The 13,127-nt window shown below is 46.2% G+C and overlaps 1 protein-coding gene across 2 annotated transcripts in view; it reads right to left on the bottom strand.

The window, feature by feature from the left end:
- Positions 1-813: 813 nt before the first annotated feature.
- Positions 814-13,127, bottom strand: part of LOC105464104 (transcription termination factor 1) — a 33,495-nt gene continuing 21,181 nt past the window's right edge. For both annotated transcript variants that reach the window (XR_011612898.1, XM_071078502.1), the window contains exons 10-11: positions 3,407-3,492; positions 814-1,434 (exon numbers count right to left, since the gene is read on the bottom strand). Coding sequence is in view for 1 of the 2 variants with exons in the window: in XM_071078502.1 (XP_070934603.1) it covers positions 1,160-1,434; positions 3,407-3,492 (361 nt within the window). In the remaining variant the exon portion in view is untranslated. The remainder of the gene's footprint in view (positions 1,435-3,406; positions 3,493-13,127) is intronic.

The following is a 13,127-nucleotide window of genomic DNA, read 5'->3' on the forward strand; positions in this document are numbered from 1 at the left end:
CCTTTCAATAAATATAACAGAGTGTCCCCTCCCCTCCTTTCCTCCCATCCTCTCTTCCTTCCTTCTTTTTTTTTTTTTTTTTGTATTTTTAGTAGAGATGGGGTTTCACTGTGTTAGCCAGGATGGTCTCGATCTCCTGATCTTGTGATCTGCCCACCTCGGCCTCCCAAAGTGATGGGATTACAGGCGTGAGCCACCGTGCCTGGCCCCTTCCTTCCTTTTTATAGAGACAAGTTCTCACTATGTTGCCAGGCTGGTCTCGAACTCCTGGGCTCAAGTGATACTCCTGCCTTGGCCTCCCAAAGTGCTGGGATTACAGACGTGAGCCACTGTGCCTGGCCTAAGCCAGTTTTTCTACAAGCAATGGAAGAGATTGCTGTTTTTTGTTTGTTTTCAGTTAAATACCAGGTAAGTTCAGTGACTTGCTTTGACAGGACATCCTGTATGAAAAATACTTATCTTTGAACACTAGAATCAAACTCAGGAAGATGAGCTATGTACACTATGATGGGTACAAGGGAAAGAAACCTGTTTGAGGGAACGGGATTCACAACATCCACCTAACGCGAATGTGATACATATGTACATGGAGAGCAGACATCTAAACAACTGGAAACACAGCAGAAGGGCACATGCTTTTCTGAAATTGTTAACTTTCTCCTTTTCATTCAGTACCCATCTAGCTGAACTCACGTAATGAAATGTTCATAGAATGTGACCCTATTCTCTGCTACAATTAGAGGGATTTGTGAAACTTTTGTCCTTTAATAAAACCATTAGTTGTAATTATTTATTAAATCAATCCATATGCTCCTCTTTCTTTTCACATTCAAATACACTTTAATATGAATGGCAATACATTTTAATGCTCCAGAGGAAAGAGTAGAACTCTGGCCATTGTACATTCTTTATTAAACATCAATACTGAAAACAGATTTACTGACACATATATATATAAATACAATCAAACTGATAAAAAGGGACAAGAAATAGTAATCTCTCTCTCATGTGGTGGTGCGACTTTGGCTCACTGCAACCTCCGCCTCCTGGGTTCAACTGATTCTCCTGCCTCAGCCTCCCAAGTTGAAATTACAGGTGAGTACCACCACACCTGGCTAATTTTTGCATTTTTAGTAGTGACAGGTCTTCACCATGTTGGTCAGGCTGGTCTCGAACTCCTGATCTCAGATGACCCACTGGCGTCAGCCTCCCAAAGTGCTGGAATTACAGGCGTGAGCCACGGCGCCTGGCCTTCACTTTCTTTTTCTATGTCCTCTCCTTCACTATCGTCTTCATAATAAAAGATGTCTCGAAACGGGAAAACTTGCTTGGGTGCTGCAGGAGTCTGGATTTCAGTGCCTTTTTTCTGCAACATCTTTTCTAACTTTTCTTTAAGGAAAGGTAGAGTCGTCTCATAAAGGTAGTCGATGATCTCTACAGAAAAGAAATTTAATTGTGCAATTATCTGTCTGTACAAGGCCTCTTTTTTTTTTTTTTTTTTTTTTTGAGACGGAGTCTCGCTCTGTCGCCCAGGCTGGAGTGCAGTGGCCGGATCTCAGCTCACTGCAAGCTCCGCCTCCTGGGTTCACGCCATTCTCCTGCCTCAGCCTCCCGAGTAGCTGGGACTATAGGCGCCTGCCGCCTCGCCTGGCTAGTTTTTTGTATTTTTTAGTAGAGATGGGGTTTCACCGTGTTAGCCAGGATGGTCTCGATCTCCTGACCTCGTGATCTGCCCGTCTCGGCCTCCCAAAGTGCTGGGATTACAGGCTTGAGCCACCGCGCCCGGCCTGGACAAGGCCTCTTATCACGGTTGAGGCATACAGGAGACTGGTAATGACTATGAACTGCTCCTGTTATTGCTGTGTGTAAGGTCTGGTTCCAATTGGTTTACTCACATTCACTTCTTCAATCCTTGCAAAAATCCTATGAGTTAGGCACTATTTTTAACTTGTTTTTCAACTGAGGAAACCAAGGCATAAAGACATTAAGAGACTTGCCCAGGGCCATGGAGTTCATAAGGATTCAAACCCAGGTAGTGATGTCTGCTGAACGCAAAGACGCATTTCATCACAGCCCAGGATACGATATCATCCAAATGGTGGGTCCAGGAGAAACACCAGTGCTGCACAGACACTGAGAGAGAGCACAGGCCTGCAAGTTTGTTAGTGAAAATCCAGGCTCTGGACTCGGTCTAGAGACTAGGAATTGGTAGATCTGAAATGAGGCCCAGAAATTTGTATCTTTTTTTTTTTTTTTTTTTTGAGATAGGGTCTGCCTGTGTCACCCCAGCTGGAGTGCAGCGGTGCGATCACTGCAGCCTGGAACTCCCAGGCTCAAGCAATCCCCCCCTCTCAGCCTCCCAAGTAACTGGGAACACAGACATGCACCACCATTCCCGGATAATTTTTGTATTTTTTGTAGAGATAGGGGTGTGTGTGGGGGGGAGGGAGGGTCTCTCTAGGTTGCCCAGGATGGTCTTGAATTCCTCGTCTTAGGCGATCCTCCTACCTTGGCCTCTCAAAAAGTGTTGGGATTACAGACATAAGCCACTGCATCTGGCCAGGAATTTGTGTTTTTAACAAGTTTCTCACATAGCTCTGATGATCCGAGTTTGGGACTTACATATCTAAAACATCCACAAATGGCTACAAAGAAGGAACTGGGTGTCTTTCTTTTTTTTTTTTTTTTTTTTTTTTTGAGACGGAGTCTCGCTCTGTCGCCCAGGCTGGAGTGCAGTGGCCGGATCTCAGCTCACTGCAAGCTCCACCTCCCGGGTTCGGGCCATTCTCCTGTCTCAGCCTCCTGAGTAGCTGGGACTACAGGCGCCCGCCACCTCGCCCGGCTAGTTTTTTGTATTTTTTAGTAGAGACGGGGTTTCACCGTGTTAGCCAGGATGGTCTCGATCTCCTGACCTAGTGATCCGCCCGTCTCGGCCTCCCAAAGTGCTGGGATTACAGGCTTGAGCCACCGCGCCCGGCCGGAACTGGGTGTCTTTCATTCTTTCTGGAACGCGTGTATGCTTCTGTGTGTATGTGCATGTGTATGTGTGTACGTGCATGTGGTGTGTGTGAGTGCATGCATGTGGTGTGGTGCACAGGCATGTCGTGTGCATGTGCTGTGTGCACGTGAGTGTGTGTGTGTGAGATGGTAACACCAGCAGGACTCAGCTATTTACAGAGTGGTCACTAAGTGTCAAGCACCGGGATGACCACACCTTACACGTTCATGGCCTCATTTAGGACTTCGGAAAGTCCTGCCACGTAGGGATTACACCTGCCTGTTTCCACCATTTTGCAGCTGACGAAGCTGAGGCTCTAAGTCCAGTCACTTGCTGAGGTGACTTTCATTACCAGCATGTGGCACCAAACGCCATGTTCTTAGCCATATAAATATTAACAATACTAACCTGGAAAAGTCTTTTTCTGCCAAAATGGAACATAGATAGCTTTCAGCCTAGAAAATTTCGTTTGAACATAAGATGGAGGAACATCACTTTAGAAAAGGAAAGAAAAGATAAAAAGCAAGTTAGTTTAAAAATCTATGATTTCAATACAGTGTAGTCAGTACATTGATTCAGGTGAGGTTTATAGCTTTACATAAACATAAGATCATCATACATGTGTGATACAAATATGACACAATGTTTTGTGGAAGACAGAAAGCTATTGTTTATTTGGTTTAAAAAAAAACGTAAAGGGGAAAAAGACTCAGTAGTACAGAATGGATTTGGTTTAAATTAAAATAACTTCTATCACTAGTCGAGAAGGCAAAGTATAATGCTGGCCAATGTGCTGATGCTTACCTGGTGCTCAGCCCTGCCCGAAGCACCTTAACTGCAGCAATAAATAATCCTCACGACAACTCGAGGAGGGAGCTACCACTCCCTCCCTCGTGCTGGAGAGATGAGGAAACTGAGGCACAGAGCGGTTGCCCAAGTTCACACGGCTAATCAGGGATAGAGCAGAGACTTCAGCAGGTAGTGTGACTCCAGATCCTTCCCTTTTAATCATTACACTCAGGACAACGTATTGGTCACAATTCAAAGATAGATGTTCCCTGATATTTATCTTACAAAGCTAAAAAAAAGCAGATGCTTACGAGGTTTTGGTACGTTTTCAATTTACAATACATTTCAATTTACAATAAGTGGGTCAGAAATTATTCTTTAATTGCTTTTTTTTTTTTTTTGAGACAGAGTCTCGCTCAGCCCAGGCTGGAGTGCAGTGGCGCAATCTCAGCTCACTGCAAGCTCCGCCTCCTGGGTTCACGCCATTCTCCTGCCTCAGCCTCCTGAGTAGCTGGGACTACAGGCGCCCGCCACCATGCCCGGCTGATTTTTTGTATTTTTAGTAGAGATGGGGTTTCACCGTGGTCTCGATGTCCTGACCTTGTGATCCGCCCGCCTCGGCCTCCTAAAGTGCTGGGATTACAGGCGTGAGCCACCGCGCCCGGCCAATTGTTTTTTTAAAGTAAAAACCACCAACTTAACTTATTGGGCACTTTTTCCTAATAAAAGGGGAACATTCAAAAACAATTAACTAATCCAGTAGTTAAAATAATTAGCATGAAGAATTTGATCTGTTAAGTATGTAGAGGTAAAAGGTGATCAGATTCTTCCAACCTCTTCATTACAGTAATCACTAGCTGAGGACGTATGTGCCAGGTACCAGACTATGTCTCTTTCTTGCATTATCTTTTTTTTTGGGGGGGATGGAGTCTCGCTGTGTCACCCAGGCTGGAGTGCAGAGGCACATTCTCGGTTCACTGCAACCTCTGCCTCCAGGGTTCAAGTCGTTCTCCTGGCTCAGCCTCCTGAGTAGCTGGGAATACATGTGCCCGCCACCACGCCAGGCTAAATTTTTGTATTTTTAGTAGAGACAGGGTTTCACCATGCTGGCCAGACTGGTCTTGAACTCTTGACTTCAGGTGATCCACCCGCCTTGGCCTCCCAAGTGCTGGGACTCCAGGCGTGAGCCACTGCACCTGGCCCATTATCTCCTTTAGCCCTCCTAATGGCCTATTAAATCATTATGCCCATGAGGAAACAAAAGGCTCAGACAAATAGGTAACAATTGCCCGCAGACTTTAAGTGGAGTCCCTGGACTCTATGCCAAATCTGTCTCACTCTGAAACCCCAGCTCTAAGGCAGCCTGTGCCTTTCCCCTTCCCATGATGCTGTGCGCCCAACATGCTGCAGACCCAAGCCCATGCTTCGAGAAATAACAATAATTGACCTGGACATTTTAAAACTAAGCAAGTGTTACATCTCATTAGGTGGAGATGCTATCCTTAAATCCTGCTTATATCATTCACAAAGAAGTCTTTAAGAATCTGAGGAGACTGAACCTTCAATATAAATTTTACCATTTTAATTTGTTATTAAAACTTTGAGAGTATATAGTATTTCAAACAGTATTTGACTAGATGCCAGAAACTCTATCTTAGAGTTTCGAGATTTGTAAATCTTAAATAGATAATCAGTTCATCAGTTACCCCCAGCCTGGATTTCGTGGGGCCCTTTTATTTATTTTTATTTTTTTGAGACAGGGTCTCACTTTGTCACCCAGGCTGGAATGCAGTGGCGTGATCTCGGCTCACTGCAACTTCTGTCTCCCAGGCTCAAGTGATCCTCCCACCTCAGCCTCCAGAGTAGCTGGGACAACAGGCATGTGTCACCACACCCAGCTTAATAATCAGTTTTTATTTTTTTATTTTTTATTTTTTATTTTATTTTTATTTTTTGAGACGGAGTCTCGCTCTGTCGCCCAGGCTGGAGTGCAGTGGCCGGATCTCAGCTCAATGCAAGCTCCGCCTCCCGGGTTCACGCCATTCTCCTGCCTCAGCCTCCCGAGTAGCTGGGACTACAGGCGCCAGCCACCTCGCCCGGCTAGTTTTTTGTATTTTTTAGTAGAGACGGGGTTTCACCGTGTTAGCCAGGATGGTCTCGATCTCCTGACCTCGTGATCCGCCCGTCTCGGCCTCCCAAAGTGCTGGGATTACAGGCTTGAGCCACCGCGCCCGGCCAATAATCAGTTTTTAAACATGTAGTTTTACTTAAAACCATAAAAACCCATTTTAATTTTAAAAATCATCTGATTTGAAGAAGTGTCACAAAGTATACACAAATTTAATGGAAAAGTTTTTTTTTTTTTTTTTTTTTTTGAGACGGAGTCTTGCTCTGTCACCCAGGCTGGAGTGCAGTGGCCGGATCTCAGCTCACTGCAAGCTCCGCCTCCCGGGTTCACGCCATTCTCCTGCCTCAGCCTCCCGAGTAGCTGGGACTACAGGCGCCCGCCACCTCGCCCGGCTAGTTTTTTGTATTTTTTAGTAGAGACGGGGTTTCACCGTATTAGCCAGCATGGTCTCGATCTCCTGACCTCGTGATCCGCCCGTCTCGGCCTCCCAAAGTGCTGGGATTACAGGCTTGAGCCACCGCGCCCGGCTGAAAAGTTTTTTTTTTTTTTTGAGACGGAGTCTGGCTCTGTCGCTCAGGCTGGAGTGCAGTGACGCAATCTCGGCTCACTGCAGCCTCCGTCTCCCGGGTTCAAGCAATTCTGCCTCAGTCTCCCCACTAGCTGGGATTACTGGTGCCTGCCACCATGCCCAGCTAATTGTTGCATTTTAGTAAAGATGGGGTGATAGGATTTCACCATGTTGGACAGGTTGGTCTCAAACTCCTAACCTCAAGCAATCCACCTGTCTTGGCCTCCCAAAGTGCTGGGATTTGACTTCAGGTGATCCACCCGCCTTGGATTTAAAGTTTAAATACTTCTTTTTTTATTTTTATTTTTTTTGAGACAGAGTCTTGCTCTGTCGCCCAGGCTGGAGTGCAGTGGCCGGATCTCAGCTCACTGCAAGCTCTGCCTCCCGGGTTTACGCCATTCTCCTGCCTCAGCCTCCCGAGTAGCTGGACTGCAGGGGCCCGCCACCTCGCCCGGCTAGGTTTTTTTTTGTATTTTTTAGTAGAGACGGGGTTTCACCGTGTTAGCCAGGATGGTCTCGATCTCCTGACCTCGTGATCAGCCCGCCTCGGCCTCCCAAAGTGCTGGGATTACAGGCTTGAGCCACCGCGCCCGGCCAGTTTAAACCCTTCTTAATGGTTCCACAGAATATTGACTAGAAACAAAACAAAACCTTTCCTAATGGACCAATGGCGACCTCACACCAGTAACCACACTTCTGGAAGTCAGACAGGCTGCAGCAGCCTCACCCCACTGTCTACCTTCCAAAACCAAAGGCCAAGCGATCCCTCAACATCCCTGCATCTGAAAGTCACTGATCCCCGAGCCCCATGATGCTCGACAACACGTAGAGGGCCTGTGTGCTGCAGCCCAGCTCTCCCTTGCTTAGCAAGCAGTTAAGTTCAGATATCGAGAGTGGTGGCCTCTCCAATCACAGGAACGGATTAAAAAGGAAGAGCTGTGTACAGTGAAGGCTCACAGTGAAGGTAAAGAGAGACAGCTTATAAACACAAGAGCCATGTTCAATCTCACTTCACAGATGAGAAATGCAAATGAAAACCACAAGGAAACCGACAGAAGCTTAAAGAGAAACAGGATCTTTATATAGTCTCAAAATGTCTCCCCACAGCCATTTCTTACCACCAAAGGAAGAACCAGTATTTTTATACAGTGGGGAAGAGGCAGATGCTGCCTTAGCCAAATAATCAAAACGAGAATCATGTGCCTCGTGACATAATGCAGTGATAGAAAACATCAGGAATATGCTGTACTCCTGCCCAAAGGACACAGCCTGAATCTCCTCAAGAGGAAATACCAGACAAGTGTCAACTGCGGACACTCCACAAAACACCTAGTCCGTATTCCTCCAAAATTTCACTACCATCAACAGCAAAGATGGACGATCTTCATAGATTAAAAGACAGTAAGAAAGGCCAGGCGTGGTGGCTCACATCTGTAATCCCAGCACTTTGAGAGGGATTAAGGCCAGGAGTTCGAAACTAGCCTGGACAACATGGCAAAACCCCATCTCTTCACTTAAGGCCAGGAGTTCAAGACTAGCCTGGGCAACATGGCGAAACCCCATCTCTACTAAAAATACACACACACGCACACACACATACACACAAAAGGTTGGGTGTGGTGGCTCATGCCTGTAATCTCAGCAATTTGGGAGGCTGAAGTGGGTGGATCACTTGAGGTCAGGAGTTTGAGACCAGCCTAGCCAACATGGTGAAACCTTGTCTCTATTAAAAATACAAAAATTAGCCAGGTGTGGTGGCAGTTACCTGTAATCCCAGCTACTCGGAGGCTGAGACAGGAGAACTGCTTGAACCCAGAAGGTGGAGGTTGCAGGGAACTGAGATCATGCTGTTGCACTCCAGCTTGGGCGACAAGAGTGAAAATTCGTCTCAAAAAAAAAAAAAAAAAAAACCAAAAAATTAACTAATTGGAAAAAAAAAAAAATTTAGCCAGGCAGGGTGGTGCCTGCCTCTAATTCCAGCTATTCAGATGGCTGAGGCAGAAGAATTGCTTGAACCCAGGAGGCGGAGGGTGCAGTGAGCCGAGACCACGCCATTGCACTCCAGCCTGGGCAACAGAGACTGTTGTCTCCAAAAAAAAAAAAAAAGGACACCAAGGAAATGGAACAGTTAAAGGGGGGAAATGCTACCAAGGACATCATTGGGAGGACTGGTGAAATCTGAATGTGGACTATGTTTTAGAGGGTGGTACTGTATCATTGTGAAACTTCCTGATTCTCGATTTGTACTGTGGTTATGTAAAATAACATCCTTGCTTGGAAAGTGGTATCTGCCACTAACTCTTGAATGGTTATGGGAAAAACCGTATTCCTTTGGAGGAGGGGGACAGGGATGATAAAGTTAATGTAGCAGAATGTTCAGGAGAGGCGACTCTGGGTGAAGGGGATGCGGGGTTCTTTCTGTTATTCTTACAACTTGTTTAGCTTTTTGAAGCCTTTAAGAGACTTTGCACACATCTCATTTGCCTTTCTTGCGTGTCTTCGGTGGCAGGTGGGCTGCAGGGAGGGCTGGTCTGATTTGGTCCAGAGCACAGAGACTGGAAGTCTCGAATAAACACACACATCGCAGCTTTCCTGTTCTGTGGCGCTGGCTGGCACGCCACCCTGCAACCCAGGCAGTGTTTCTTCACCCAAGACTGTATCTTGGCGCTCTCTGTGCCCCCCCACCGAGGGGCTTTCTCATTATTTTTTGTAGCTATAAAGAATTTCACTGTGGCCAGACGTGATGGCTCACGCCTGTAATCCCAGCACTTTGGGAGGCTGAGGCGGGTGGATCATGAGGTCAGGAGATCGAGACCATCTTGGCTAACATGGTGAAACCCCGTCTCTACTAAAAATACAGAAAATTAGCCAGGCGTGGTAGTGGGCGCCTGTAGTCCCAGCTACTCGGGAGGCTGAGGCAGGAGAATGGCTTGAACCCAGGAGGCAGAGCTTGCAGTGAGCAGAGATGGTGCCGCTGCACTCCAGCCTGGGTGACAGAGCAAGACTCTGTCTCAAAAAAAAAAAAAAAAAAGAATTTCACTGTATGGGTAAAATATATATATAGTCAGTCTCCTATTAACAGGCATTTTGCAGTCAGTTACTTTGTATACAAGTCATTTCATGGATGTGTGAAGTTGTTTTGTAGAATGTATTTTAGAAATGGAATTACTTGATTCCAAATGGAATTATTAGAATTATTTGAATTTTGAAAGGTACTAAGGCTGCAAAGTATGTAAAATTTACCAAAAAAGATAACAATAATTGGAGGGAGTGAATGTAGATGTTGAATAAGGATGGCTGGAGTTTGACAGTTGCTAAATTGGTTCATTTATTTTGTTATCTGTCTAAAATTTTCCTAATAAAGTTTCTGAAAAAAATAATTGGGCATTGCTAATAAAGCAGTACTTAGAAGAAAACATATGGCCTTAAATGTATATTACAAAGAAAGAAAAATGGCAAATGAGCTAAGAACCCATCTCAAGAGGTTGAAAAACAGCAGCAAGATAAACTCAAAGAGAGCTGAAGGGAGGGTATGATAAGGAGCTGACATTAGAATAATCACAAGATAGGGTCAATGCAATCAAAGCTGGTGTTTTGAAAAGGCAATCTCTGGTAACTCCTATTCGAGGAGTAAAAAAAGAAAGTAGGTATAAATAGCCAACAATAGCCATCAGGACATTACTCAGATCCTGCAGACATTTTGCATAAACCATCTCTGGAAAATAGACACTGGTTTCCTGCAGGGCTGTGTGGCTGGTGAGTGGTGAGGGGACACTTTTCACTGTGTTTCCTTTCATGTTTCTTTTTTCTTTTCTCTTTTTTTTTTTTTTTGAGATGGAGTCTTGCTCTGTTGCCCAGGCTGGAGTGCAATGGCACGATCTCGGCTTACTGCAACTTCTGCCTCCTAGGTTCAAGCAATTCTCCTGCCTCAGCCTCCTGAGTAACTGGGACTACAGGCACTTGCCATCGTGCCTGGCTAATTTTTGTATTTTTGTAGAGACGGAGTTGAACCATGTTTGCCAGGCTGGTGTTGAACTCCTGACCTCAGGTGACCTGCCCACCTCGGCCTCCCAAAGTGCTGGGATTACAGGCAAGAGCCACGGTGCCTGGCCTATGTTTCTTCAATTCTGGACTATGTAATCTATTACCTATTCCAAAAAAAAAGGTAAAATCAAACTGACCAGTCAAGTCCTTTTTCCTTACGGGTGGGGCATGATACTCAGTTCTGTATTTGAATTGTCACACACAACTAAAATGTTCTAACTGGGAACCAACCAAGTCATTTAACCAGTGCTAAAGCACGGGGTCTCGGCAGGGTAGCACATCGGTCACCTGGAGCTCTGAACTATCCCAATGGCCAGACCCCACACACCAGACCAATCCCATTCACGAGAAGCCAGACCCCCACACCAGACCAATCCTATTCATGTGGCACTTGTATTTTTTTTTTTTTTTTTTTTTTGAGACAGAGTCTGGCTCTGTTGCCCAGGCTGGAGTGCAGTGGCGCGATCTCGGCTCACTGCAAGCTCCGCCTCCCGGGTTCACGCCATTCTCCTGCCTCAGCCTCCCGAGTAGCTGGGACTACAGGCGCCCGCCACCTCGCCCGGCTAATTTTTTGTATTTTTTTTAGTAGAGACGGGGTTTCACCATGGTCTCGATCTCCTGACCTTGTGATCCGCCCGCCTCGGCCTCCCAAAGAGTTGCGATTACAGGCGTGATCCACCGTGCCCGGCCCGGCACTTGTATTTTTTAAAAGTTCCCCAGATGATTTTGAAGTGAGAGCTGGGCTGAAAACCAGAGAATTGCTAGTGCTTACAAAGTTTCAAATTGGGTACACAAAGGTCACTGGAACTCCTGGATGTCTAGAGCGTGTGCTGTGTTGTCAACTGTCTGGAGTCCCCTGAGGCGTGGGAGTCTGGCCTGCAGACCCACCCAGCCCATTGCTACCATCGTTTTACTCACTGTCCTGGGCCACCTGGCCCCTTTCCAGTCCCCTGAATGTGCCCAGCCAGCGCCGGCTCAAGGTGTCTGCATTCACTACTCTGTCCGAACACCCTTCAGTCTCATCCCCGCATGGCTACCCTGCCACCGCTTCGGCTTCCAAAGTCTTCCCTAACCACCCTGATTGCCCCCAGTCCCTTCTACTCTATTTTTGTTTTCTTTTTGGTACCATGCTGTCTGAAATGAGCTTATCTGTTTACAGTCTCTTCCCAGAACTAAATGTGAGTTCCTAAAGTCCTTATTCATCACTACGTTTTGCGCCTGGTATACAGAAGGTAGTCAATAATTATTATTAGTTTGATATCATTATCATCAATGTAGTTTTTAGGTTAATTCTTTTTTTTTTTTTTTTTTTGAGACGGAGTCTTGCTCTGTGGCCCACGCTGGAGTGCAGTGGCCGGATCTCACTTCACTGCAAGCTCCGCCTCCCGGGTTTACGCCATTCTCCTGCCTCAGCCTCCCGAGTAGCTGGGACTACAGGCGCCCACCATCTCGCCCGGCTAGTTTTTTTTTGTATTTTTTAGTAGAGACGGGGTTTCACCGTGTTAGCCAGGATGGTCTCGATCTCCTGACCTCGTGATCCGCCCGTCTCGGCCTCCCAAAGTGCTGGGATTACAGGCTTGAACCACCGCGCCCGGCCCAGATGAATTCTATACTATACAAAACTTGGTATTTGTGTCAGCAGAATGGACACTCTAACAGGCAAGGAACTTGGTTTTTGTTCAATGCTGTATCCCCAGAGCCTAGAAAAATGCCTAGCATAGAGGCACTTGTATTTGGTGGCTGAAGAGTAATGCTGAACCTTTGATTTTTTAATAATTGGAATTGATAAAAGGTATGTACTGGGAAAATTCACTCTATTGTTACTAAAGTCCCTATAATATCACCTCCAATGCCTGCCAAGGTCAACTAGACTGTATGGTAATATTTTCTTTCTTTTTTTTTTTTTTTGGAGACAGAGTCTCGCTGTGTCCCCCAGGCTGGAGTGCAGTGGCGCGACCTCGGCTCACTGCAAACTCCGCCTCCCGGGTTCACGCCATTCTCCTGCCTCAGCCTCCTGAGTAGCTGGGACTACAGGCCCCCACTACCGCGCCCGGCTAATTTTTTGTATTTTTAGTAGAGACGGGGTTTCACCGTGGTCTCGATCTCCTGACCTTGTGATCCGCCCGCCTCGGCCTCCCAAAGTGCTGGGATTACAGGCGTGAGCCACCGCGCCCAGCCGGTAATATTTTCTTACACAATTATTTTTCCACTGGAAAACTGAAATAGGAGGGAGGTGGGTGGGCCATTGGTATTATGCTCTAGCTAAAATCTGTCATCACAAAACACCTGAGGCGTGATGATCTATGCGACACTAAAAAAAGGGAAGAAAAATCAAAAACATATCCAACTAATGATGTATTTTGTGTCATGAAAACCTGATCTACCTAGCAACTCAGAGCCTTTACGTATACATTGCTCCTAAAATTATTGTTTCCTCTGCACTAACAAATTGGTTTCCTAGCAAATACACTGAATTTTTTTTTTTTTTTTTTGAGACAGAGTCTCGCTCTGTCACTCAGGCTGGAGTGCAGTGGCACGATCTTGGCTCACTGCAACCTCCGCCTCCTGGGTTCATGCCATTCTCCTGCCTCGGCCTCCCG

This window comes from Macaca nemestrina, chromosome 14 (genome assembly GCF_043159975.1).
Source record: "Macaca nemestrina isolate mMacNem1 chromosome 14, mMacNem.hap1, whole genome shotgun sequence".
NCBI lineage: Eukaryota > Metazoa > Chordata > Mammalia > Primates > Cercopithecidae > Macaca > Macaca nemestrina.